The 26,515-nt window shown below is 45.2% G+C and overlaps 2 protein-coding genes across 2 annotated transcripts; both read right to left on the bottom strand.

Annotated features, from left to right (window-relative positions):
- Nucleotides 1–1,502: 1,502 nt before the first annotated feature.
- On the bottom strand, nucleotides 1,503–15,434 carry LOC146180540 (uncharacterized). The gene is made up of 3 exons (XM_084577804.1): nucleotides 15,302–15,434; nucleotides 12,650–12,780; nucleotides 1,503–1,847 (listed from the first exon to the last, which is right to left on the bottom strand). Exons 1-3 carry the CDS (start codon nucleotides 15,411–15,413, stop codon nucleotides 1,656–1,658), a joined length of 435 nt encoding a protein of 144 aa, XP_084433930.1. The 5' UTR covers nucleotides 15,414–15,434; the 3' UTR covers nucleotides 1,503–1,655.
- Nucleotides 15,435–18,351: 2,917 nt separating this feature from the next.
- LOC146180541 (uncharacterized) lies at nucleotides 18,352–24,978 on the bottom strand. The gene is made up of 4 exons (XM_084577768.1): nucleotides 24,630–24,978; nucleotides 22,520–22,659; nucleotides 18,936–19,059; nucleotides 18,352–18,357 (listed from the first exon to the last, which is right to left on the bottom strand). The coding sequence occupies exons 1-4, from the start codon at nucleotides 24,915–24,917 to the stop codon at nucleotides 18,352–18,354; spliced, it is 558 nt and encodes a 185-aa protein (XP_084433894.1). The 5' UTR covers nucleotides 24,918–24,978.
- Nucleotides 24,979–26,515: the final 1,537 nt, after the last annotated feature.

Below are 26,515 nucleotides of genomic sequence, written 5' to 3' on the forward strand. Positions count from 1 at the left end.
GTGCATGGTGGGAGGCCTAACGCGTTCCTGTAAGCTGCACGTATCATTGCGTTTACTTTGTTGAGATCTCTTCGGAGCAGGGTGAGGTAAGGTAGTCCATAGGAGACGCGGCTGATGACCAGCGCCTGCACCAGACGGATCGTGTCTTCTTCCCACATGCCTTTTCTGTTTCTTGCCACCCGGCGGATCATTTTAGAGATCTGCTGTGTTGTGTTCTTGAGGAGGTGGAGCACGTGGTCTATTTTTCTATCGCTTTGGAGCCAGAGACCCAGGATTCGTATGAGTGGCACTTCCCGGATTGGAACCCCATGCCACTCGCCTACTGCAGCTGGCTAGAACATTTTGTAATTTGTTTCTTTCTTGAAATACATTCGGTGTTCTCCCATATGCCTAGGACCTAAGGGAGTTGAGGCCAATGTAATTACTTTCTTTTCCGCCAATTTTAGAAGGCACATACCTGACGCGTTCGCTATCAGACTGATTGCGCCTCTCATTTTTAATAAGAGATTTGAGTGTCATCAAGCTTCACACCTTGTAGAAGCCTATTTTTCATTATCATACATGTGGCACGCAGATTTTTTTTTTAGCCAGCTCTTCTAGCAGGAGTATGGTGGTGAAATAGCGGTCAAAGAACAAAGGTTTTCTTGTGCACTCTGGACCCTGGAAATTGTATATCTGGGTCAGTGGACGCCACGCCTTTCAGAATATGCAGTTTGCAGCCCCATGTATTGTAATTCATCTTTATATGCTGCTTTTGATGTTGCAACTTAATATTTCTATCATTATGCAACCAATGCATCCTCAATTGCAGTAGCGCTCTGTCCGTGTCCGCTTCTCTCGTTCTATACGTATACCCCACCCTCCACTTCATTTACTGGTTTACTTTTTTGTAACACCCTCAGACACACGGTCCAACCTTACAGAGGGGAGCGTATACAAGACAAAATTTGAGGAATACATGAAAAGCACAAGAAAATATATAAGGGTACAAATCGAAAAAAAATACTAAACCGCAAGATGATCAATTGGGAACAGCATAGTGTGCAGTAAGAGCATTTTGAATAGTTTTCTATCGGTATAGACACTAGCACCACAAGAAAGTAATTTCAATTATAAATTGAACATGGGAGGAATCAGTTGTAAAAAGCGTTTGTGCGACATGTTGAGGATCCACTTTTATGATGATGGTCCACACGAAGTGATGTGTAAGAGGGATGCTGAAGGAAATGAGCATGAAGGGCACTGTGGTAGAGCTGTGTAGTGAGAAATTGTTTTGTGAGCCTTGCCTGCGAGATCACATCCCGTGATTAAAGTTTAGTGCATTTATGGGCCACACAACTTGCAAACGAAACTTGCATATGTTCTACATGTTTCCATTTTTATTCTGGTCCCCGATATATGACTCACCCTGCTTTTAAGAAGCGGTGCGTGGGCTGTCACCCGTGATGTCACGGTAAATTCTACTCCTGCCCCTGAGCTTGATTCTTGCAGGAAGCGTGCAAGATGTTTCGTTTATTGCCGTCGTTGTCGCAAGACGATGACCACGCAACGGAAACAGTTAAATGTACCGGATCTTAAACGCGAGCAAATGGAAGGATGGCAGTGCTCCATGAACAAGATGGAGCAGCTGCAGTGCAGGATCAGTGTCTTCTCCACTAGGGCTTCTTGACTTCGTCGGCGTGGTCGGCGTAGTCCTTCTCAATCAACTCTCTAACGACGGCGAAGCGCTGGTATCTGGCCGGTTTTGACGAAGTGCTTACACAGGACGCCGCGTCGTTCTGCACGTCGTAGACGGCCCACACTAGTGACACGTTCTTCCTTCGGGCCTCTTTTATCGCCGCGTTCATCTGCATCGCATCAAAAAATGCAAGCACACATTCAGAACATTTGTAAGGTAGAGACTGGTCAGCGAAGTAAACATTTATTAGCCAATGTTTACGCCGCTGATTTTGCTCCGAACATTCTCTTTCACTCTCAGTCGGAGCATCTAGCAACCACAGTTTAAACCCTGGTGGCTTTTAAACTTCTGCAGTCTCCACGCACTTGACTTTGTGTTCTACAAATGTCTTACTCTCTGGACAGGAGAAACCCAAAGGAGACAATTTAAATTTTCGTGCTTTTTGTAGTTATTCAGTCTTGACACCTTTCGCGTTGTTCTACAGCCTCACTATCTACGGGCGCATCTAGTGGACTCAAGTAAAACATTGATGCTTATTCATCTTGTACAGTCTTCTCAACGTTAATGTACTTCGTCTCATTAGCATATAGCGTGAGCCTCTAGTACTCGCAATTTAGAAACTAGCTGTTATCTCTTGTCTATAGTCTTGACGCCCCCGGTGCTGCAAGTGTCTAAAACCTGGCAACAGAAGCATCTAGTAGCCACAACTAAAACGTTGGCTGTTCTTATTTTGTTCGATGATGATTGTATTGTATTTCGTGAAATTTACAGTTATGAAGACTTTAGAGCCTTGCAACAGGATATTGATGCTATCTCTAACTGCTGTAATTTGTGCAAAATGAATCTTAATACCTCTACATGTAAATTCTTACGTGTCTCCAGAACTTCATCACTTCCTACGCTCTACTTTCTAAATAACACAGTTCTCGAATTCGCCACTTCCTACAGTTACCTAGCCGTTGAAATCTCTTGAGGTCTCACTTGGTCACTTCACATTAACACGATAATTAACAGTGCTAATCGCATGCTCGGTTATCTCCTTGCCAATTTTTCTTCCGCCCCTAGCTCTCTTAAAGTCCTCTTGTACAAAACACTTGACCGTACTAAACTAGAATATGCTCTGTCCATCTGGGACCCACATTGTGCTAACCTAACTCACGCCCATGAAATGGTTCAGAATAACTCCGCTCCTTTCATCGTGCACAGCTATCGTCGTACCGCTAGTATTTCAGCAATGAAGCGCATTTTAAACCTCCCTTCTTTAACGTCTCCTCGTAAAGTTTTGCGCACTTGGTTTGTTTGTTTTTTCATAAAATATTTCACACTTGCCCCCAGATTCGTACCGTACTCATTCCCCCGCCTTCGTACTTCTTTTCTCAACTGGACCATGCGCACAAGGTTGGGATCTCTTTATTCAGAACACAATCATGCTGTGAGTCTTTCATCCCTCGTACTTCCAAGTAATGGAATGACCTCCTCGCTCCGGTCGCCAGCATGAAGACATTGATCATTTTCGTAGTGCCATAGCCAACATTTTATATGTAGTTGACTGACCTGTCTGCGATATTTTTTTTTTGTTATTACGTTTTTGTACCCTCCAGTCCTCTGTGAAATGCCTCTGCCCTTGAGGGTGAAATAAACAAATACTTAGTCATGAGCCTGACCTTCCCATTACTATACACGACACTCAAGATATCAATCAGCGACAGATTGCAACACTGGACAGCATCAAGCCAACCGATGAGCTCCTTGCGTCAGCGCAAAAAAAAGTTGCATGACGGGAGTCGTTCAAAACACAATACGCCCGACTACTGCCGCAGTACCCGGGTTCGATCCCGACCGTCGGCGGCTGCGTTTCGATGGAGGAGAGACGAAGTGCATGGCGTCCATGTGCTGTGCGATGTCAGTGTACGTTTATGATCCCCAGGTGGTCGAAATTACTCCTGAGCGCTCCACTATGGCACCCTTTTATCTCTTTCCTCTTTCACTCCCACCTTCCTGCCTTCCCTCACGGAGCAATTCAGGTGTCCACAAAACAAATGTGACAGGTACTGCGTCTTACCCTTCCTGTGAGCCAATTATTATGAGTATTTTAATGAAGCGGTTGAGATGGTTCGCACAGCAATATATTTTTCTTCTCTATTTTCTCTTCTGTCTGCACGAGGCAGCGGTGGTGGCACAGTTACAGAGCCAGTAGCAGGCCCTTGCATTTTCTTTTCCTTCTTCCTACAGCCACAGCAACAACAGCACTATATTTATCCTACGTAGCAGCTACGGAGGCCAGCGTTCACAGCTACAGCTCGAGCTTCGTCCGCTTCGTCGTCTTCGGCGCGCGACGTCTCTGATTTCCTCTTCTCTATCCTTTCCACAGGGCATGCAATTTTCTTATAATACTCCCCCGGTGAAAAGACGCCATCCTGGCGGATTAAGCGGAGGTCATGATGGCAGGGTCATGGTTCGGTTTGAGGCGGTCAAGGTGGACAATTTCACGTCCTCTTCGGCGGTGATCTGTTGACGACGTGAGGGGCTCTATAAGGTAATAAACTGGAGAAGTTTTCTTAAGCACACGATAGGGTCCCTGGTGTCGACTAAGAAACTTGGGCGACTGGCTTGAAGTAGAAGAGGGCACTCATAGCCACACCAACGAGTCTAGACAATAAGCAGGCGGCAGACGTGAGGATCCGGCGCGATTAATATTCTGGTGGTACTGATTACGAGCTGTGATTTGACATGCGATTTGACGGCACTCTTCGGCATTGGCAGCAGCTTGAGAAATGGGTGTCATTTTCGGAGGCGTCGGGACGGTAGGGTAGGATCGTGTCCATTGTGCACGAATGTTCGCTGCCGTACAGGAGGTAAGGCGAGGAACCGGTAGTAGGCTGCGTAGCAGAATTGTAAGTGTAGGTTACGCATGGTAACACACAGTCCCAATTTGAGTGGGTGGATGAAACATACATAGCCATCATGTCTCCAAGAGTCCGATTAAATAGCTCGACCACTCCATTTGTCTGGGGATGGTAGGGAGACGTCGTATGATGAACAACACTGCCCCCGTGAAGAAGAGCTTCTATGACATCAGACAAACATACGCGACACGGTCACTAAGTAATTCCTGGGGCGCACCATGACGCAGGATAAGGTTCTCAAGGATGAAACCAGCCACGTCACGAGCAGTTGCAGCTGGTAAAGCGGCAGTTTCAGCATATCTGGTGAGGTGGTCGACGACAATAATGATCCACCTGTTGCCGGCGGAAGAGCAGGGAAGAGGCCCATAAATATCGATTCCAACATATGCAAATGGCCGAAATGTACACGAGAGAGGCTGCAGGGAAGCTGGAGGGCGTGGTGGGTTCTTGCGACGCTGACAGTTGATACAAGAGTGGACGTACTGGTGAATAAACTGATACGTGTCCTGCCAGTAGTAGCGATGACGTAGGCGAGTATATGTTTTTAGGAATCCAGCATGGGCGCACTGTGGATCATCGTGATAGCTTGCGCAAATGAGTGGTCGGAGATGTCGCAGAATAACTAGCAGCCATTTTTGGCCATCAGGGACGTAGTGTCTGCGGTAAAAGAGGTTATCACGGATAGTAAAGTGATGGGCTTGACGCCGTAGAGCTCAAGAAGGGTGGCACTCTGATTGGTTGGCCAGAACGTTCATGAGCGAAACAATACGGGGATCGCCCCGCCGGGGTGGCGCAGTGGTTACGGCGCTCGACTACTGTGCCTAAGGACGCGAGATCGAATCCCGGCCTCGGCGGCCGCTTTCGATGGAGGCGAAAAGCCAGACGCCCGTGTGCTGTGCGATGTCAGTGCACATTAAAGAACCCCAGGGGGTCGAAATTTCCGGAGTCCTCCACTATGGCATCTCTCATAGCCTGAGTCGCTTTGGGACGTTAAACCGCACAAACCAACCAAACAATCCGGGGATCTTTGCGCTGCTCAGATGCCATATCCATAGTTTCAAGGGAGAAAGAAGTGAGGCCGGTGACAGCGTGTGGTTCAGGGTCAGAGGTCACAGGGGAGCGTGAAAGGGCCTCTGCGTCGGAGTGCTTGCGACAAGATCAATAAAGAACACGAATGTCAGAGTCTTGTAAACGGAGAGCCCAGCGAGCGAGGCGGCTGGAAGGATCTTTGAGAAACGACAGCCAGCACAGAGCATGGTGATCGGTGATGACATCGAATGGCCGACCATATAAATAAGGACGAAACTTAATTATGGGGAAAACAATCGCCAGACATTCTTTTTCTGTTACTCTACAGTTGGTCTCTGCTTTTGTCAGGGCACGACTGGCGTTAACTACGACGTACTCAGGGAAACCAGGTTTGCGCTGAGCGAGAACGGCGCCGATACCGATGCCGCTGGCGCCCGTGTCTATCGCCACAAGGCCCCGGTTCTCCTTTCCCAAGGTCATGCATCTCTCTTAGAGTATATAATTATATCAAGGCTAAGCGGTGTTTGTAAGTAGACAATAAAGGTGTTAGGCGCACTCGTAGCAATGCCAGAAATGACGCTACCGACACTAGTTCATAAGTTTGTACCGTGAATAATTTCTCTGTCATGCGCAGCAGGTTATTCACATAGCTACGTCGCAGCATAGTTCTTAGCACATCAGTCTCTGATGTTTTACCGTTAAACCTCGCATATTTGCACCCTCTGAGCATATGTCCTGATGTTGGAGAGGGCAGCAACGAACTGACTTTACCTCTCGCCTAAAGCACAATCTTGGCTGACATTTCCGCCACGTTCGGAGAGATTTTTCAGCGTGTCTGCGTAGTGAATTTATTTCATTTTATTTCATGTGCATCAGGGATGAGCCATGTCCTCGCTACAAGCCTAAAATGAATGGATGGCGTTTCGCAACCTATGAATCCGTTGAATAAGAGCTATGAGCATTCAGTGCATTAGTCTAAATGCTTATCGATATAATGTCAACGTGTACAGTAGGACATCATCGCAAGAACACAGCCTGTTCATTCTGTAAACAAGAGTGTAACATACCTCCAATTACATGAGCCATGAATGAGTCATCTGTTACGTCATCATTAGTCATCATTCGCGCTGCTATGTGCAATGCGGTGCAGTTCGAGGCGTAAGCTAATTTTAGAACTTCAGACAGGTCCAACGCCTGGATGGGGTGCTGTCAAGCCTGGCATATGCAACAGCCGCTGTGCACTCCGTATTCATGATTATGTCAGGAAATAAAAAAGTAAACGATTCACTCTTTTTTCCATCCCCTGAGCAAACAAGGTCTGCTTATATTTATATTTTAACACGGCCTCGTAAAACACCCCATATTTCAGGAAATGTGACGTCGGCGTTGTGAACAAAAATCACGTGCTTGCGTCTTGCATGTAGTAAGTATCAAGGTGAAAGCATCTTAGGCTCATGCGTGTGCGTCCGTGAATGCGTCCGTCCGTTTGTGTCACAATCGATATTGCAATAAAATGATGGCATCGGCCACCAATGTGTGAAGTCATCGTAATAAAAAATCGTCGGCAAAAAATCGAACACCAATACAAATCAATTATTTGGCAGAATAACTAATCAATTACATTTTTTTCTAAAAATTAGTATGTAATTAACCAATTTTTTCGATAGGTGATTATGAAATGCAGTGAGTTAATTAACCACGTGAAGTCATCAAAATTAATCCCGTGACGGCAATGGGTGGTACCGCTATGGCGGGACAGGTAGCGTGACAAGTGGCATAAACAAGTCGCCTGAGAGGTTTCATGATCTCAGCAGCCACCGCTTAAAAGGCTTTCACCTCATCGCACTTTAGTAGTACAAAGTGTGTCCTCAATATTGTGACTGGTTACATGGCCGTGCACTCAGTGCTAGTCAAGGTGTGCAACGTCTGAGACCACTCGACAAGGTCCATTTGACAAGCACCGCCAACTTTTCCTTCTCTTTTATAGGTGAAGCAAGGAAGAACCGGATGTAGCGAAATACTCCAATATAACAAAATACACATAAAATGAAACTTCGGAAAGAACGGAAGACTCTGATATAGAATACGTCTTTATGTGCCCCTCATTACTACAAGCGCAGTCGATCAATTATCTCGTTAACGAGCTTTAAAATCGCCAATCTTTGTTTTATTCGTGCCATACATTTTGCTGCAACGCTTGCTTTATCACTCAGTATGAATGACAATGTGAAGTTTCTAAAGCGTCATTCGGTCTTTCGCACAGAGTGTACGACGCGAGGTAGCTGCTTCGAGATGTCAGTGTGCACCTGCCCCGATAACGGGGGTTACCAAATTGGTGCAACCACGGATGAACGACGGAGGCGCGAAGGCTGCAGGTCCCCCGTTTTGCCTTCCTGCCATAGACATCTTTCAGGCGCGCAGCTCGGTACAATGCTCACAGTGTTTGAATGCATGCAGTCGTTATTTGTGGTACCAGTAGGCGCTTTTTGTGTCCTCTCATTACGCTACGTGCGCGTCGTTCGATCTGCACACGTACATAACTATAATTGTGAAGAAGCAGGTATACGCAATTATAGTTATGCAATTATAGTTGTGAAGAAGCAGGTATACCGTCCCCTTCATGGATCACTGCCTTGTCGTGGCGGAGGGGCTTGCGAAACTCGATGAAGTCGTGAGCTCTGCTGTGTAGGGCCACCCAAGATAGACAGGTGACGGCAGAGAGTTCTGACAAAATGTGATTCACTGGAGAAGGTAATGGCAACCCACTCCAGTATTTCCTCCCAAGAAAACCCTATGGCCAGTCACAATACCATTAATGATATGGCGCCGGAAGATGAGCCCCCCAGGTTGGAAGGCGTCCCACATGTTACAGGGGATGAACAAAGGGCGATTCCTAGTAGCTCCAGGACGAATGAAGCGGCTGGGCTAAAGCCAAAAGGACGCTCAGTTGTGGATGTGTCGGGAAGCGACCGGAAAGTCCGATGTTGCAAGGATATATATCACATAGCAACAAGCAATTTAAGATCTATGACGCAAGGTAAACTGGATGTCGTCAAGCGAGAAATGGACGGATTGAACATTGATATCTTGAGTATCAGCGAGCTCAACTGGACCGGAATGGGAGAATTTATGGGCCGCTTCTCATAGTAAACAGAAGAATGGGCAAAGCAGTGCTAAGGTACAAACCCAAAAACGACCGAATGATTTCACTTCGGATCCAAGGTCACCCTTTCAACATAACCAAGTCTACGCACCGACCACTACTGCTGAAGAAGCTGACGTTGAGAGATTTTATGCGGACCTACAATGCCTTTTAGACCTCACCCCATCATCAGACGTCGTTTTCTTATGGGAGACTGGAATGCTAAGGTCGGAAGTGAAGAAATATCCGGAATTATAGGCAAGTTCGGTCTTGGCGAGCCAAAATGTAGCTGGGCAGAGGCTAGTAGAGTTTTGTCAAGAAAACAACCTGAGCATAGCGAATACTCATTTTCAACAGCACAAAAGGCGCCTGTACAGATGGACTTCACCGGACGGTCTGTACAGGAATCAGATCGATTATATTCTTTGCCGGCAGAGATGGAGAAGCGCTATACAAGCAGTAAAAACAAGGCCTGGGGCCGATGGTGGCACCGATCATCAGCTTCTTGTTGCCAAAATTAAGCTTCGATTGAGGAAAACGCAGAAAACTAGAAGGCATTTCAGGTATGATCTGGATCAAATTCCATTAGAATATGCTGTGGAAGTGAGGAATCGATTTCAAGAATTAGATCTAGAAGACAGAGAGCCCGAAGAGATGTGAACTGATGTTCGTGATATAACACAAGAGGTTGCTACTAAGATAGTTCCAAAGCAAAAGAAATGCAAGAAAGCAAACTGGTTATCTGAAGATGCTTTGCAAATAGCTGAGGAAAGGAGGATGGCAAAAGTGTTGCGGGAAAGAGAAAGATACAAGGTTCTCAATGCGGATTTTCAGAAAATAGCAAAGAGAGATAAAAATGCCTTCCTGAACATACAGTGCCAAGCAGTTGAGGACAACAGCCAATTAAGGAACACAAGAGCTCTGTATAAGACAATCAAAGATATCAAAGGAAGCTTTTGTGCTAGGCTGGGCGTGATAAAGGACAAACGAGGCAAGGACCTCACTGAAGCCTCAGAGATAAAGAAGAGGTGGCAGGAATACACAAAAGAACTGTACAAGAAGGACCCGAATGTGCAAACCCAACATATAAGACGGTTGTGATTACTGATCCCGAGCCGGGCATCCTGAAGAGTGAAGTTGAATGGGCCTTAGCCAGCCTTGCTAAGAACAAAGCTAGCGGAATTGATGGCATTCCAGCTGAGTTGCTTCAAAACCTTAACCATGACGCTGTTAACATTCTGCATACATTATGTCAGAAGATTTGCACAACCCTGCAGTGGCCACAGGATTGGAGGAGGTCAGTGTACATCCCCATTCCAAAGAAAGGCAGTGCCAAAGATTATTCCAACTACCGCACGATCGCGCTTATATCGCATGCTAGCAAGGTGATGTTGAAAATCCTCCAAGGTAGGCTGCAGCAGTATGTGGATTGGGAGCTTCCGAACGTGCAAGCTGGGTTTCGTAAGGGCAGAGGAACTAGAGACCAAATTGCCAACCTTCGCTGGATCATGGAAAAAGCAAGAGAGTTCCAGAAACCCATCTACTACTGCTTTATTGATTATGCGAAAGCGTTTGACTGCGTAGATCACAGCAGATTGCGGCAAGCTCTCCAAGAGATGGGAGTTCCAATTCACATCATCTGTCTCCTCAGGAACCTGTATGAAGGGCAAAAGGCCACAGTCCGAACTGGGCATGGTCTTACTGATTGGTTTCCGATTGAGAAAGCTGTGAGGCAAGGCTGCATACTGTCGCCCTGCCTATTTAACCTATATGCAGACTGCATCATGAGGAAAGCCGGTCTGGACGAGTCTTCAGCTGGAGTGAAGATTGCTGGAAAACGTATCAACAACCTTGATATGCGGATGATACCACTTTAATGGCAGAAAGTGAAATGGAACTCAAGAGACTTCTGATGCGCGTACAAGAAGAGAGTGAGACGTTTGGGCTTAAACTGAACATTAAAAAGACAAAGATCATGGCGTCTTGCCCTATCAAGTCCTGGAGCATCAATGGACAAGAAGTGGAAGCTGTGACAGATTTTCTCTTCTTAGGCTCCAAGATTACCTCGGAAGGAGACTGCAGCCATGAAATTAGGAGACGCTTGCTTCTGGGAAAGAGAACCATGGTTAGCCTTGACCGCCTAGTAAAGAGCAGAGACATTAGTCTGCCAACCAAGATCCGTATAACTCGTGCTATGGGTTTTTCAGTTGTTATGTATGGATGCGAGAGTTGGACTGTGAAAAAGGCTGACCGCCGAAGAATTGACGCGTCTGAATTGTGGTGCTGGCGAAGACTCTTGAGAGTTCCTTTGATTGCCAGAAGATCAAAGCAGTCGATATTGTCGACCATAAACCCTGACTGCTCATTGGAGGGTCAAATTCTAAAGTTAAAGCTCAGCTACTTTGGGCATCTGATGAGAAGAGAGGAGTCGCTGGAGAAAGATTTGATGTTGGGAAAGGTTGAGGGTCGCCGGAGAAGGGGTAGGCAGCGAACGCGATGGTTAGATGGCATCCTCGAGGCACTGCAGATGAAGTTATATGATGTTAGGAAGATAGTGAGAGACCGGAAAGCGTGGCGTGACATGGTCCATAGGGTCACGAAGAGTCGGACACGACTGAACGACTGAACTGAGGTATACGGTGGCTGACCGGTACGCGATGCGGCGCCAAAGGATTGTTCGAGCTTCAAGTGTTCAGAAGTTGCTTTGAACGCGTAAACTCCCAACGACAGTTTTTTTTTCTTTTTTTTGTGAAGAGCCTTAAGGGATTGTCCAAGCGACATACGTTTGTCCCGTATGCATGTGTGCGGAAGAGAAAACATAGGTAAAGGCAGAGGTTCGGAATGCAGTGACTTCAGTGCTATTATATGTTTGCTTAAAACCTCTACTTTACCAGGTATTAGATTACTTGATATCCTTTCGCCAGTCTTTGATTATCTGGCGAAAATCTTATTTTGATTTGCCTAGCCATCGATTGGTAATACGAGACGTCTGATTTTTTATTGGTTGCTGTCCCCGTCGAGGGCGGAGACAAAGGGCTTAAAAGTAATTGTTTCGGGTAAAATCAGAGTTTATTGCGTCTAATCAATCGTTCAGTCGTATTGTAAATAGTTTTCTCCTTGCTTGTTTCTTCTCGTTTTATTTATGTTATAAATAAATATTTAACGTTCATTTCCTGTCTTCGAGTAATGTGAATGTTTGCGAATCGGAACCAGCAATGCATCAAGTACACCGATTCCATTATCAATATCTCCCAGCATCACCCCACGAAGTCGAAACACAACTGATATAATAAACGACGAATTAAACAAATAAACAAAAATATAACGTTACAAATTCACGGCATATGCATAGGTCAGTGAGGTGCCATTGAACGTCATGACATGGACTTCCCCGCTGGCGATGTCATGAAACGCCCTGTTTTAAAACTATGGGCGCCTATTGAAGTGTGGCTGCCATTTCAACATGCAACTGGACTTCGCTCATGTCATATAGTGCTGACATACAAAAATGTCGCCGCTCGCGCATGACCCCAAAAGGAATAAGTTGTAATCCTCATACGAGCGTCATAATACAATATCATACACTGATCATATATTAATATACATTTTTGATATTGTATGGTAATGTAGGAGATTTGTATGAATTTTTTACTATCTCTGGCATTTGTATTATATTTGTGTGATGTTGTTTCATAATGCCTGTATAAGGTCTTGCATCATCCGGGTTTTTTTTTTTTCATTTGGTGATAAACACGTAAATATTTGGCAGGCTGAACAGTACAACCTATAATACGAGTATTTCCTAGAAAATAGCAGATTTCTGGGAAACAAGACATATGTTGGTGAACCTATTTACCGGATAGAGTGGCGAGTTACAGGACCTGAATTCATTACCTTTTCGCGGATGGTGTTCTTATCCTCGAACACCATGAACACATTGTTGCCCTTCTTCTGTGCGGTAGCGCTGCTCTCTAGTTTGTCGGCGACCTTGACGTCGCCAACCTTGCACACCTCCGAGTTGTCCACTGCAAGCGAGAAGATGAAGCATATTTCTAACATTTTGTCGTCCATCAGCGTAAGATTGTAACTGCAAACCCCGATGAAGCGCTGGCTACCAAAGTCAATAAGAATAGAACAATAGCAAATGTCTAATTGTGAAAAAGAACCACTCACATCTGCGGCAATCAGGAATGAATATTCATCGCAGTTTTGTTTATTTACCCATCGTAATTGTTTATCATTGTGAAGACATTTCTTGCCTCACCTGCGACGTCACTAAATATTTTGTGAAATTCATCAAAAATTTCACAAGAGTGCGCTTAGGAGGAGAAAGCAAACGACAAAGGAGGAAACTCCATTAAATTTGCAAATCGCAGGACAATGTCATCCACGATGCAGTTATGAACTACGAATGATATGCATGTGACGGATATTTCTTCATTTTACTGCCGATATTTGTCTTTCCTGTCTTATATTTTCTTCTTTACTTTGTGCTTTTATGCCTCAATTACCTCATAATCACAATACCTTATAATCACAAATATATTAGACAAATGTTTGCTGATGGGGCAGAAGCAGAAAAGTAAATATAGAACTCCAGTTTCTATAAAGCAAGTATTGCCAAATCGCATCACTGCACTCTCAAGGAGCTCTGAGAAACATAGGGCACGGTGCAAGCAGGATATATTTATGTCGTAAAAAAGCGATTTCACGCGCATTATCACTCGTAACTGGATCACATAAGCGAACCATAAAATTGTTTTCTCTTTGGCTCAGAAATTGCGCAGTTTCCACGTAAAAGAGCTAGAAACGAAGCAAAGAACAAGGAATACAACGAAAATGTAACCATGCTTTGGATATACACATCGCCATACCCTAAGCATTTGGAAAATCGGTGGCCTAACTTACAACCCGGTTTCGGGGATCATAAGTTGCGTTTCTAAGATAAAATAACTCCAAAGAAATACGCAGAACTGCTTATAAGTGCGAATTCGCAAGCATTACCTTTTGCTAAAGGGCTCAGCCCGTGCAAACATTTCTTGGCTTATTGTTGGCGTGCACAAGGTGTGTGACGAGACGAGTACAGAAGATGATGACGACCAGAATGACGACACCAGTAACAAAGTAATTAACAAGTCATTGATGACAATAGGTCCTAGCAATGCAACGTACATTACTAGTCATGGTAATGAGGTAAGACTGAGTAATTCAGTGAGATTTTAGGTCAACTATAATCCTCATCACTTGAGGTCAACGATTAGGTAATAAAACAGTGATAGTTATTGATAGCGATGAGTCATCAGCTGATCACGCAATAGAAAAATGGATGGACAAGATGTCAATGGCGTCCTATATACATGCAACTAAGCATGTTTTGACAAAGTGTAGATGTTGGAATAGCACCGGAGGCGTTGAACATTCCGCACCAGCTGACTTTAAGGGTAAGAGCAGCTAAAAATCCTACGGACTCCCGAATAGGGATGCCAGTCATCAAGTTTTATTTCATTGAAGAATGTTTCCATCATCATCAAGGCATTTTAGAAAAGTAATCATCACTGCACTCGGTATTTTGTCTTTTTGGCTTATTGGGTGGATTGTGTCTTCTGGTCACCCATTCCGCGAGCAGTCACTTTACTGATGAGCCAAGAATAGTTTTCGTCTTAAAACTTTGCTTACGTTTACCTTAGAGCTTGAGCAACGATTACTGTGGCTGCTACCAATCGGGACACAAAATCCTATTTCTAGCGAAACTTGTTCGGCCAAGACGCACACCACAAATATAATTTAATAGTACGCTACATTGAGCGATTTGGAAGTAGTTTATCTTGTCGTCAAGATGATCCACTAGAGCCTAAAGCAAGAAACCTAGCTGTGACGCTCTGTAATATACTCTAGCAGCATGAAAAGCGAACTAAATAGTTCCGAAATCCAGGAAAAGCGTCCATTAGCGCCCGCCGTTGCGTACCTAAAATCCCTCAATCATCCACAACCAGCCAGCCTCCATCCTTACATGCTTACATGCGGCGCATGTAAGCAAGAACATTATCTGTGCACACGCTCCCCAATGGCGGGCGATCAGTGGCAACACTATAGCGAGTTAGAATAGGATATATTCTAGCTCAGTATATTCCGTATACTTTGATACATTCTTACACCATCCCAGACTCTAAGATAACGTCAACAAGCTCGTGCCAATTTTTCTCCTCACCTTGAAACCACCGCCTCCCCACTCTCCACCCCATAATTAGGAGGCCAAGCGAATTCGCCCACGCTACCACTTGTGCCCCACTCTGGAGGAGATGACGGGTCATAATTTGGCACCTGGTGGCCAAAATATGACCCGTCAAGGTGGCCGACAGAATGTCCTCATCAGCAATTTTCATTTGTCAGTTCTCTCCAGTGTTGCACATTGCTCTCCTGTTACGTGCTAGATCTGCACGCAAGAGCATCTTTTAAAGAGGCCTAAATTGTTATCGCATAGTGCCCATCCGTATTTGCACTGTCTTTGTCATTTCGACATTGAAGAGTGCCGTCCTAAGCACTTACCTTGGTAGTACAGCTCGCACTCGTCGCCAAAGCCGGTGCTGTCCTTCAGGCCTTCCTTGGGCTCGAACAGGACTACGCTCATGGTGACAGAAAGGGCCACCCGAAAAGGCATGCTCTTGTTCACCACGCCGATCAGGCGCTCCTGCATTGAAAATTGGTAAATAGGGATTAGGAAGCAGCATATACCATCACTGTCTCGCCACGGAGCAGATACTCAGTTTATTTCCATCGGCGCATGCACGATGAAGGGACTCGATAATAAAAGTCACAATACGGTAGCTTGTCTCTGTTAGACCGTGCTGTAAAAGAAGTAATTAAGGCAGTAAACAAAGATTCTGAGATTCAAGAACACCACAGAGAGGAAATGAGAATAGGTCGAATGAGGAATACAAATAGCAACCCATCGTCGCTCAGTCTAACCCAGGATATTTTCACAAGTGAAGGCAAGTGTAGAAGGTGCGCCAGGTTTTCTCTTTTTCTTTTTTTTTGTGTATGTGTGTGTGGGGGGGGGGGATTTCGTTAGTATGAAATGTTCGGGCTAAGTGGACAAAAATAGGCACAGACAGGGTAGACTTAGTATGAAGCGAAAAATGAGGCTTCTCACTGTTCCATTGTTCATGAATTGGCAAATGGTCAGACAGAATAAAATTTCTAGCAGGCATGTACATAAAAAGAACAAAGAAAAAAGTGATCATTTTACAATATGTGAATGTGTAGCGTTTAGTTGTGTTATCATCCGTCTTTGCGTCGAGCGGTTCGATAGGAAGTATTCACTGGCACGCCATGCGCGGTGCATTCTGGGTAATTGTGCATTTTTGTTTTGTCCACTGGAAGAACTAAACATGCAAACATATACACATCAAGTATTTGTTGTGCAATCCCACAAGCAGCGGGATTCGCTGCAATGGTTTTTGGGCTGTTGTAGACGGTAGCAGCCGTACACAGAGCAGAAAGGCCTCGACGTTTTAAAGGCTTTCTTTATTGAAAGCCACCTCAGTTACTGCATTGAGTCATGGTGAAACGCCTTTACTACTTACCTGGAATCTGTAACCCGTTTACAAACACGTCTATTAGGAACTATTTCTTTTTCAGGGAGGTGTCAAGGTAGCGTACACCTGTAGAATTCTTTTCATGTTCTGCCAATAAATTCACTGTACGAATTCAAAATTGCTCAGATCATTCACAGAATCGTAGTAGCAAATGATCCACTTCCCATCACTTTTTTGAAATTCCTTTACTAAGCACAAGAGCTGCCACAAGCCAAAGCATTAACCTACCTGCATGCCAAAATCTGTATGGAAAACTTCTCGTAGAATTTAACGCGCTCTTGTTTGGAATTGTTTGCAACTAAACATAAAGCAACCCCTAATTTTACTCCTACTTTAAAGAGGTTCTTTCTTCAGAAATATTGCAAATGATAAGTGACTTTATATTCATTTTTCTACAAACTATGCATGTTATGAGTTATTCTGTTATGGATTGTATTTTTTGTTTCATTTATTCGCGTGCTGCATTTATTTTGTATCCTATGTTAATTATGAACCCGTTACTAGCCAATGGCTATGGGCCCATCAATGTTTGTATATCACAAGATAAGCAGTGAATGAATGGATTAATTAATTAATTATCATTTTTAATTATTGTAAGCACGAACGAGTGTGACCGAATGAAACATTTCTGCGAGGTCAACGTCACCTCTCTCAGATGCTACGTCGCGCATACCTGGCACATCTGAACCGCGTTGGTATCATGGAAAAGGAGAAATCCATGTCAACGATGGGCCACGCTGGAATCTTCATTATGTGTCCTGGCAACCAGCTGTTGCCACGATCCATGCGCAACTGCTCTTCCCTCACTCGCACGCCGTATACCAGGTAAAAGAGCAACTTGGCAATGTCAGAACCGGCTTCACCATTTTCAGCCATGCACATGCAGTGGGCCACCAACACCCCATTCCTCCCCCTCCCCCTCTGTCATGCTTGCGGTAATATAAGCCTTCAAAGGAGGGCTCGACAAACTTCAAGAGTGATTGACCTGCGTGTGCAATAAAGGTAATTACCGGTGGATTTAACTCACCCATAAATAACGCTTGTTCCGGAATTACACGCGTACTCTAGAATGCTTCTCCCTAATAAGTCGCTGAGTTTTTGTAGCACAAATTTCGCACATGAATGGCTTTTGATCATCGGTATATTTTTGTACCAACTTGTCGGGGTTACCTTCTCTATTCGCTCAGCAGCATTCGGAGGTTCTCAGCGCATATATGTCGACATTGGAGCAAAGCAAGCCGCTGTCTCAGCGATGGCACCTATGGTGGCGTCTCGTGTTGTTTAGAACAACGCTCCCATGCAGATCAGGCGAAGGAACCCAAAAGGGCAGAGTTGTTTTGTGGAAGGTTTGAAAAGCTTTATGAACCTATTTTCAATAATCATAAGCGAAGTTTAATTTTGCGAAAACAGCGCTTAATTTAGAAGCTTTGCTTGGCCATTGAAAAACTTTTTTCGAGCTCGCAACGCAACGAGGTGGCGCCACCGGTGCCATCGCTGTGGTAGCCGCTGGAAGCGGCTTGTATTCCTCCATTGCCACCACACATGATGCTAACATCCGATTTCATCTGATCAAATGAGACTCCAAAACGTTTCGTTTAGGAATTGGGATGTCGAAATGCCATTTCTGTACGAAATTTGAGCTACAAGAATTCAGTGGTTTAGACGCATGTAATTTCCGTCGTTATGGCGATGACACTACCTGGGTTCATCTGCGTCAGCAACGGCTTTCTAACGTGGCCGCTTGTACCCTGGTCGTGCCCTTCGGGAGATCTTTAGACTTTCAGTTGGTTTCAGCTCATAAATCTCGCTCACATTTTTATGTGTGGCCACAAGTCGACGCTTGCCATGCATTCACGCACATCGAACGCAAAGGGGACGAAGTCGCAGAGTTCTGTTTTCTCTATATACTGGTCTCTATGCGCATCGTGCAGAATTTTCACATAGTTCGAACTGTCGCTCAAGATGACGATTTTCTTTGCATTACTTCAATGTTGGCATGGGTTAGAGCTGCAACAAAAACGTGCGCACACGAGTAGCTGAACCGTCGACCGCCAAGATGGCGTTGGTTGCCCCCTGATGTCGCCTTTGACGTCATGTGAATACTCACCTATTTTATAAGACCATGTACTAAGGTACCCATTCTCCTCTATGAATTTTGGACGATACCACCAAGAAAAAATAAATGCGGTGACGTCGGCTGCAGAACAAGCACAAAGACGCAGTTTACCATTTTACAAAAATATATAGACGGGAAATGCACGTCGACACCACACGCATTGGAAAGAACCGATAACTGATTGGGCTTTCTGAAAAACCAGGGAGTTTCAAGGACAATAAGCGTATGCGTCGGTGACTTGTAGTCAAGTGGGAAGGGGACCAAATGTGTTGGAGTGACAAGGGGCGCGTTGAGCACAGAACGGAGTAAAGTGAAGGTCGATAGCAAAAAACTAATGTTGCAGTAGAAACGACTTCGGCGCTCTTTTGGAACATTGTGCATCTTCAAAGGCTGCATCATAATTTTTCAGGAGAGAAGGGCAAGCGCGGAAATTCCAGAGGAGCGTGATAAATGTGCAGCCATATCTCACCATGGTTGGAGGAGCTTCGACATCCTTTACTTCGCCCGAGTACTTAGTCAGCGGCTGGATGAAGCATTTGCCGCCAAGCTGCGGTCGGAGCAGGTGGCTCAACAGAATAAGCACATCCACCTTCCTGCATCGACGCAGTGTGAGATGCGAACGAGAAAGGTTTTGTTAACCAGAGGACGGTGAAGCACCAACAGGTTTCACGTCATTTGCCCAGGTATGATGACATCATTTTAAGCTATGGAGAACGCTTAAGCTCCGCCTTTTAGGCTGTTACGCGATAGCGTTAAAAGAGAGCTTTAGCGTAGCCCAATCCGTGATCTGTCATCGTGATCCGGTACCGCGCACTTCCAGTGCGTACAGGCCGATTGGTTCCGACGCCACGAGTCTGTATGCCCAGAAAGTGGCGCCATCTAGCGCCGTGAAAGCGATCTGGGCACGTGCAGTGGAACGTGGTCGCGGGTTGCGCTACACTAAAATTCTCTAATGACTCCTGTGTGCAGCTTGTGGTTCCTTGTTCGCATGTATTTGCTCGCTTATTTACCAGTGCCTTAACAAATACTCATACGCATTCTTTCGAGCACGCGCTCTTAAGCTTCCACATTATCCAGCTACCTTTGTAAGTGACCGCCCGACATATATATAAAACCTCGATTTAACCAATGCGTACAAACATGCCTATCCGGCCTGGAAGTAGCGTACCTAACTCGCAAGGAATTACGGTAGATTCCTATCCAGCCCTCCCTCTTCAAACGAGTAACATGAGTCGGCGGCTCCTCCAATATTTCTGGTAGAATGTGACCTCGTTATACCCCGCATTCCATCAAAGAGTCAGTACTAGGCCATGTCAGCTGCCAAAACCATGCCCATGGTCTTTCGCTCACGCGACAATGCCGACGGTGGATTTTCTCTAGAACCAAGCCTTTCATGATGTTGTGTTAATGAAACTCTAAACGCTGAAAGCCACTCCATACCTACTCCAAAATTAAGTAAGAACTGTGGGGACGATTAAGCCACCTTAAGATGGAGTGCGACAGCACCGGAAGCAATATTGCTGCCGCAGGTTCCCCCATCGCAGCCAGTCATGCTTGTTGTCATTTTATCTTATTTTATTCTTTCACCACTACGTTACGGGTTCGTTAGTACGTTAGGGGCCCAACATGCACTACTGCTCTTGACCATCTTAAGTGAACAATGCAACTGTCAATGGAGCTGCAAACTAGATTATGTCACGTGGTCTCATGACGTGACACGTCCTCCCCCCCTCCAGATTAGCACTGAAGCGTCCCCCTGACGTATAGATTATGTCACGTGGTCTCATGACGTGACACGTCCTCCCCCCCTCCAGATTAGCACTGAAGCGTCCCCTGACGTAGTCAATGTCTCGACGAATTAGTGGATTTGGTGTCACCATTCGTATTGATATTACTCAATTTCAGCTCACAAGGGCTATAATATCATTACATGTGAGAACTCTTTATGGCTAGCCCAGTCTTCAGGATTCTGAACTACATTCTGATGAAGCGCCACTCATCAATCCATGCGTACTTTTACTGACGTAAGCATGCTAAATTTTGTTTTAGAGCAGAGATCCAAATTACAGCCAAATTTGTTGATTTACACTTGCCTTGCCTGAAATAAAAGCGCTATCTATGAAAGGGATATACAAATTATTACATGCAGTGATTTTAAATTCAGCAAGTTAAAACGTATACTACTCGCATGTATTTTAAATATTATAATTAAAAGATTCTTTCAGGCACTAAATATTGGCCATCAGTTTACTATTGATGAGACTAGCGTCATTACAGGTTCAGTGATATAAGGTTTAAATTTAAACTATTCGACGACATCTTAATGACGTGCACACAAAGCTCACAGTCATAGACGAGAGTCAGAACGATTCAAGTTGGCAGATAACAAAATATTTCTTCGACATCAAGGAAACCATTTACTGGGAAGCCTGAAAGCGTGAGGCTGCATTAATACTTTCGTGCCTTGTAAATAGTGGCTGTTTAATTGGCAGGGAGTATATGCTAAGTGTCATTTCTTTACACCAGCCCGCGCGCCGCAGAAACTATATGCCCACCCTTACAAGCTCATGGAAAGTAACTTTGTCGAAGGAAGTCTATTTGCTTGCATCCAGGGCGTACTATATGCGAAATAAAGGTACATTGAGTACTAGCTTATTTTGGCCTGCGTCGATAACTAGTCGACTTTTAGTATAAAAGAGATTACTTTTAACGAAATTCAAGCTCTAGTAAGCTACGATTCCTACGAACAATAAAAAAATTCAAAGTACATATATTGCCTCTTCCGGCTGTTCTTGCAAGCAGATGGCGGTGACGTCAAGAATACTTTTAGTAATGTAATCTCTGACGTCAAGCAATGTCTTTAATTGCATCGTCACTATCATCACGGAATGCGCTTTCTGGCCTTGTCAATGCAAAGTTCAATATATAGGCAGGAAACAATCCCTGTTTCAAGTCAGCTGCTTTAGATACAAATGCGTATTTTCCTTAAAATATCCTCATATATACTGAGAGAGTCAGAGGGTCACTTTTCCCTTTCTGAAGCGATTATTCGTGTCAACTGTCCTTCATACTTCGCACACAGCATATATATATTGCAGAAAGTATGAAACAGTCGGATGCAGTTATTCTCGTTTGGCTAAGGCTGGCGTTGCCCATATGTCGACATTATAATGTGGATGCATGCAGAAATCACTATTCCAATAATGACTCACACAACGGTTTGCAAAACATGGCCCTGAAATTCGTGCGTTAAAATGGAGCTTCCGGTCGCATCTCCACTTTTCAGCTATTCAGAAGTCGAAGGCTGTTGGCACTACAATGTAAAAGGACTCAACTGCGATAGAACTAAAGAATCAAGCCCCTAAGTATTTAGTCAAGCGAAGTTCTACTATATTGTTCTATGGTGTACTCGGAGGGATCGGGAAAAACCTTTTTTTTTTTCACGGCTTGTTACACGAGTTGTACATTTGCGCGCGTCATTTTGCACATAGGCAGGATCCGGAGAACATGGCTCGAGGCTGTGGAAAAGAGCAGCTCTTCGTAATTGCTTGTTTGCTAAGTATACTTAGCAGGCTCTTAAGGCGGAGCTTTGAGTAGGTGTGGGGGTTCACATTAACAGAGATTAACAAAAACAATTACAGGATATGGCGAAACATCCGAATATATAAATATGAAAATGCAACAGCAGCGCATGAACAAAGCGATATACACCAACGTAACACGTTCAATTTAGTTTACTTATAATTTCTCCGGCGTGTTTCGAATGGACGCCGAATCGAAGCCGATTGTTCCGGGACGGCAATTCTATATTGGAATTGCTCATGGAAGTGCAGATGAACTGAAAGCAAGCTTCTTTCGAGAAATGTGTCGAAAGCTGGTATGTGCAACCGCGATGGTAAGCGCCATGGCACTTCATTCCTATGACACTCATACCTATATTGTTCAAGCTAATTGGCACAAATGAAAGAAATGTGGTACTATGAAGCTTTTGCTGGTGAGCGGACGTTGTAGTAGATGCCTGTAACAAACCACTGCTCGGCAATGACAGCTTACGTGATGCTCTTCAGCTCGTTCATGGCAGCAGCGTCGTGTTGGCTGCTGCTGGACAGGCCGGCCAGTTTGACTCCTAGAAAAGTGGTCTTTAACACCGTCGTGTTCCCAAAGCGCGCAGTCTCGAGCATCCTGTCGATGTTCTGCGTGCAAACAGAAGGCGCGCGGGTCAAGGTTTTCTAGTCACACTGCGGAATGCTTCATCGTGCTCACATGCGAAATGGGAATTAAAGTTGTCTTTGCTGTACTTCCTTTGCGAAAAGCGAAACAATGGCATTGGTACCCGCTCCGAGCCCAGTGCTTAAAATCAGGGGAATCTCCAGGCGTCTCAGATCCCTCTCTCTCCTTCCACCCTTCTTATTAACTGGCAAGGATTTCAAAAACGCACGCGATAGATTGTATAGGGACACCACTAATCGAAGCAAGCAATCATTTTTTATTCGAGTCTGCAGTCATCGAGACATCTCTTCACTATGCAGTGTGAAAACTTACAATTACATTTTTAGTACAAATAGTTGACGCGGTTTTTGGATGGGTGTGAGACGTAGAGTGCACATGTGACGCGGCGTTACAGAGCTGCATTCACCAAAACCTCGGTTTGAAGCTATACATCGTGAAGGCACATACGTTGTCGGTTTAAACCCTTGACGCCAGCTGGCCGCCAAATTGACAAACAAGTGCATTTTATATAAACAAATAATAATATGTCACCACCGTAACGCGGTATGACCACCGGTTTCATAGGAATTTTGATTCAAATGCCACGAAAGCTGTCGCTACATGGACGCCCGGCTGCCCTGAACAGATACAGACGAATGACACGTAAATCATTATGTGTATGTGGGGCTCGCTCGGTCGAGGATATCGTTTGCATTTGTATGACGGCAGAGTATTTGGCGCCATTTGCGAGTGCACACACCAAGCCTGCTTTATTGGTAACGAGGGTATTAAATGATTTCGCATTTAAAACTTTTCGCGCGAGGAAGACCGATTTCATAAAGCAAGAAAAAAAGAGATACCATCGTGCTGGCGTCAGGACGGATTTCTACCACTTGGGATTTCTATATATAGTGCGCAGAAATCGCGCTGCATACGAGCGTCTTTTGCGTTTCCACATCAACAATACGCGGCCGTATTTCAAAAGTGGAGAAAAAAAACAAGGCTGCTCTGTTTTTGGTGTCTCATCATCCGCTAACTACACCGCTTCCAAAATATTGCCACGTGCCTAGCGCCGCGCGACTGCCGTGCTTGGCGCCGACGACTACGAAGTGGTTGTTGGCTCGAGAGGCGCGCTGGTGCTGGACTCTGTGATCGGAACAAGAAGCCGACCTTATTCTCGGGTCCTCGTCTACGTGTACCTTCACGGCTCCCTGTGGCTTGAGTCGTGACACTGGTGGAGGTGCCATCGATGATCCCTTCTCCTGCGGACGACCCGACGCGGCCGCCTCTCGTGACCACTCCTGTTCATCGTACAAGCCGGCGGCTCCGAGGCTTGCCCCTCGAGGCCTTCCCTCTTGACGAAGAGACCCTAGCTATGGCAGGGAGGCCCGCACGATGTTGGACGCGATGCTCCCTTGCGGGGATGAAGCGGTCGAACCCGATGCCGCCCATTTCGCAGAACAGGCCGAGCAAGCCCGTCAGCTGGCCCGCTTGCACATCAAGGAGCAGCATGCCACAGACGCTCGACACTATACCCTTCGGCACAGGGAAGTCCACTACGAACCAGGAAACCAAGTGTGGGTGTGGACCCCCGTGCGCCACAAAGGCTTGTGCGAGAAACTTCTCCACCGGTATTTTGGACCCTATAAAGTCCTGCGCCGCTTAAACAGCGTTAATTACGAAGTTATTCCAGATGGAACTGTGACCGTCAGTGTTCGGTGTCAGTGGCCTGAGTGTCACGACTCAAGACACGGGGAGCCGTGAAGGTACACGCAGACCAGGACCCGAGAATAAGGTCGGCTTCTAGTTCCGATCACAGCGTCCAGCACCAGCGCGCCTCTCGAGCCAACAACCACTTCGTCGTCGCCGGCCCCAAGCACGGCAGTCGTGCGGCGCTAGGCACGTGGCATTATTAAACCCAGTAATAAGTCCAGCTGCTATCCGGTCTCCGTACCGACATGACGCTCTTTAGCTTGTTCACGTTGGCGGCGTCGGAGGCGACTGCGCCCCTCGAGTAGGCCGCCACGCCAGCCGTCAGGATGCCGTACGTCTTCCAGATGTCCCCCAGGCTCGCCGAGCGCAGCGACGCGTCCAGCTGTGAGAGGTCATCGGCCGCAAAGCTGATGCCGAACTGGCGCAGCTTCTCTTCTTCGTCCAAGTAGGGGTAGCCCTCCCATGCCAGCTTCTTCTGGTAGTCCAACGCCATCTGAAAGCGTACCGTTATTTGCTGTTGTTCCGGCATTTACAAAGATGTCATGCTACTTTCCTGACTTTTTCTATGCATAGGATGCCGCAAAGCTCGCATACCAATTCGCAAAGTAAGGATGGAAATTCTTACGGCTGCTCAGTTTAATAAATATCCCTCATGTTATCCATTTGAGCACGGAATAATGCAAGCATGAATAATAATTACAGCATGCTTAAGTATCGTTAAATTTTGATTCAATAGCATTTTTGTGTGGTTATTAAGAGTTTTTCGGCGTTTCCAAGTGCGCCTGCAAAGACGCGTAACAGAATATATAAATATGAAGACTACAAAAAAATCATCCTGCTATGTAGATCAGCTATTAAAAATCTCAATACAACTTTACGTATGCATAGCGATAGGTTGCCGTGTGGACATTACATATTTTTCTAATTATCAAGCTGGTTGTTAAGGTTTAGTTAGTATTGTTAAATTAAAGCAGAAATGCTACTTAGGAGGCTGCTCAGGAGTGCTAATTTTTGGCCCTAATTTTACGTTGCTGTAATGTGCAGCTGCTGTTTACTGGTATAAGGCGGCCTCATAAAACTGTTCCTCTAAAGAGTTGTATGCTGCTTTTTTAGTTATCTAAGTCCAGCTTTCTTGGACATCAATTTGCTGCTGCGTCGACAGTGAAGCATTGCAAGAGTCTGTTTTGAGAGTGTTGATGGGAACGGTCGAACGTAGTAATTCGTTTAGCAGTCTTGCTGCTATAGTTTGTCCTGCGTTCACACCAAACACCTAGTTAAGACCCCTGTGAAGAAGCTATATGACTTCATTTTTGACACAAAAAAGATATTTAAGATACGGTTACGAATCTTTGATAAGAATGGTTTGGTTTACGTTTGCGCGCTTAACGTCGCACAGCGACTCAGGCTATGAAAATGTTCTAATGTTACGATGAGAAAATTTTCTTTATGTGCTATCCTGCGCTCGCATTGAGCAGTAACTAAGGAATGCAAACCATCTAGAGCCGGCTCTTTTATATACTTTTTTCATCGCCAAAATCCACTGTTTACCCTCTGCTTTCCTAGCACTCGCTTAAAGCCCTTTATATATCCGTCCTGGATGCGTGCAAACCAGCTGTATAGATTTCTAGTGCTTTTCCCGTCATTTTGATTCAATGCTCTCTGTACAAATATTTAAATACCTCAACTGCCCTGCTCTTATCGCCCATTTCCTCGGGCATTCTTAAGCAGGGTGTCCCCCGGTTTTCCAAGGGTTGAATATAAAATACTTCAAGTACACTAAAGAAGCCACTTATGTGCAGCTCGGGCCTCGGGTGGCCGCAGCTACGTCGTGAAGAGGCGTAGCTACGAGAAGAAGAAGTAGAAGAAGAAGAAGAAGAAGAAGAAGAAGAAGAAGAAGAAGAAGAAGAAGAAGAAGAAGAAGAAGAAGAAGAAGAAGAAGAAAAAGAAAAAATAAAGAAGAAGAATAAAGAAGGAAGAAGACGAAAAAAACCGCGCTGGGTGACAACAAGTCGGTAGTTGCCACATTGGTAAAGACGAACGACAACAGCGAAGTGCCCGCACCAAAAGCCTTCGCTCCAATCAGGTTCAGCAGCATTGAATCCCTCTAATTTTTTACAGTTACCTAAT

Source organism: Amblyomma maculatum, chromosome 8, assembly GCF_055883805.1.
Source record: "Amblyomma maculatum isolate TAMU_Amacu chromosome 8, ASM5588380v1, whole genome shotgun sequence".
In the NCBI taxonomy this organism is placed as follows: domain Eukaryota; kingdom Metazoa; phylum Arthropoda; class Arachnida; order Ixodida; family Ixodidae; genus Amblyomma; species Amblyomma maculatum.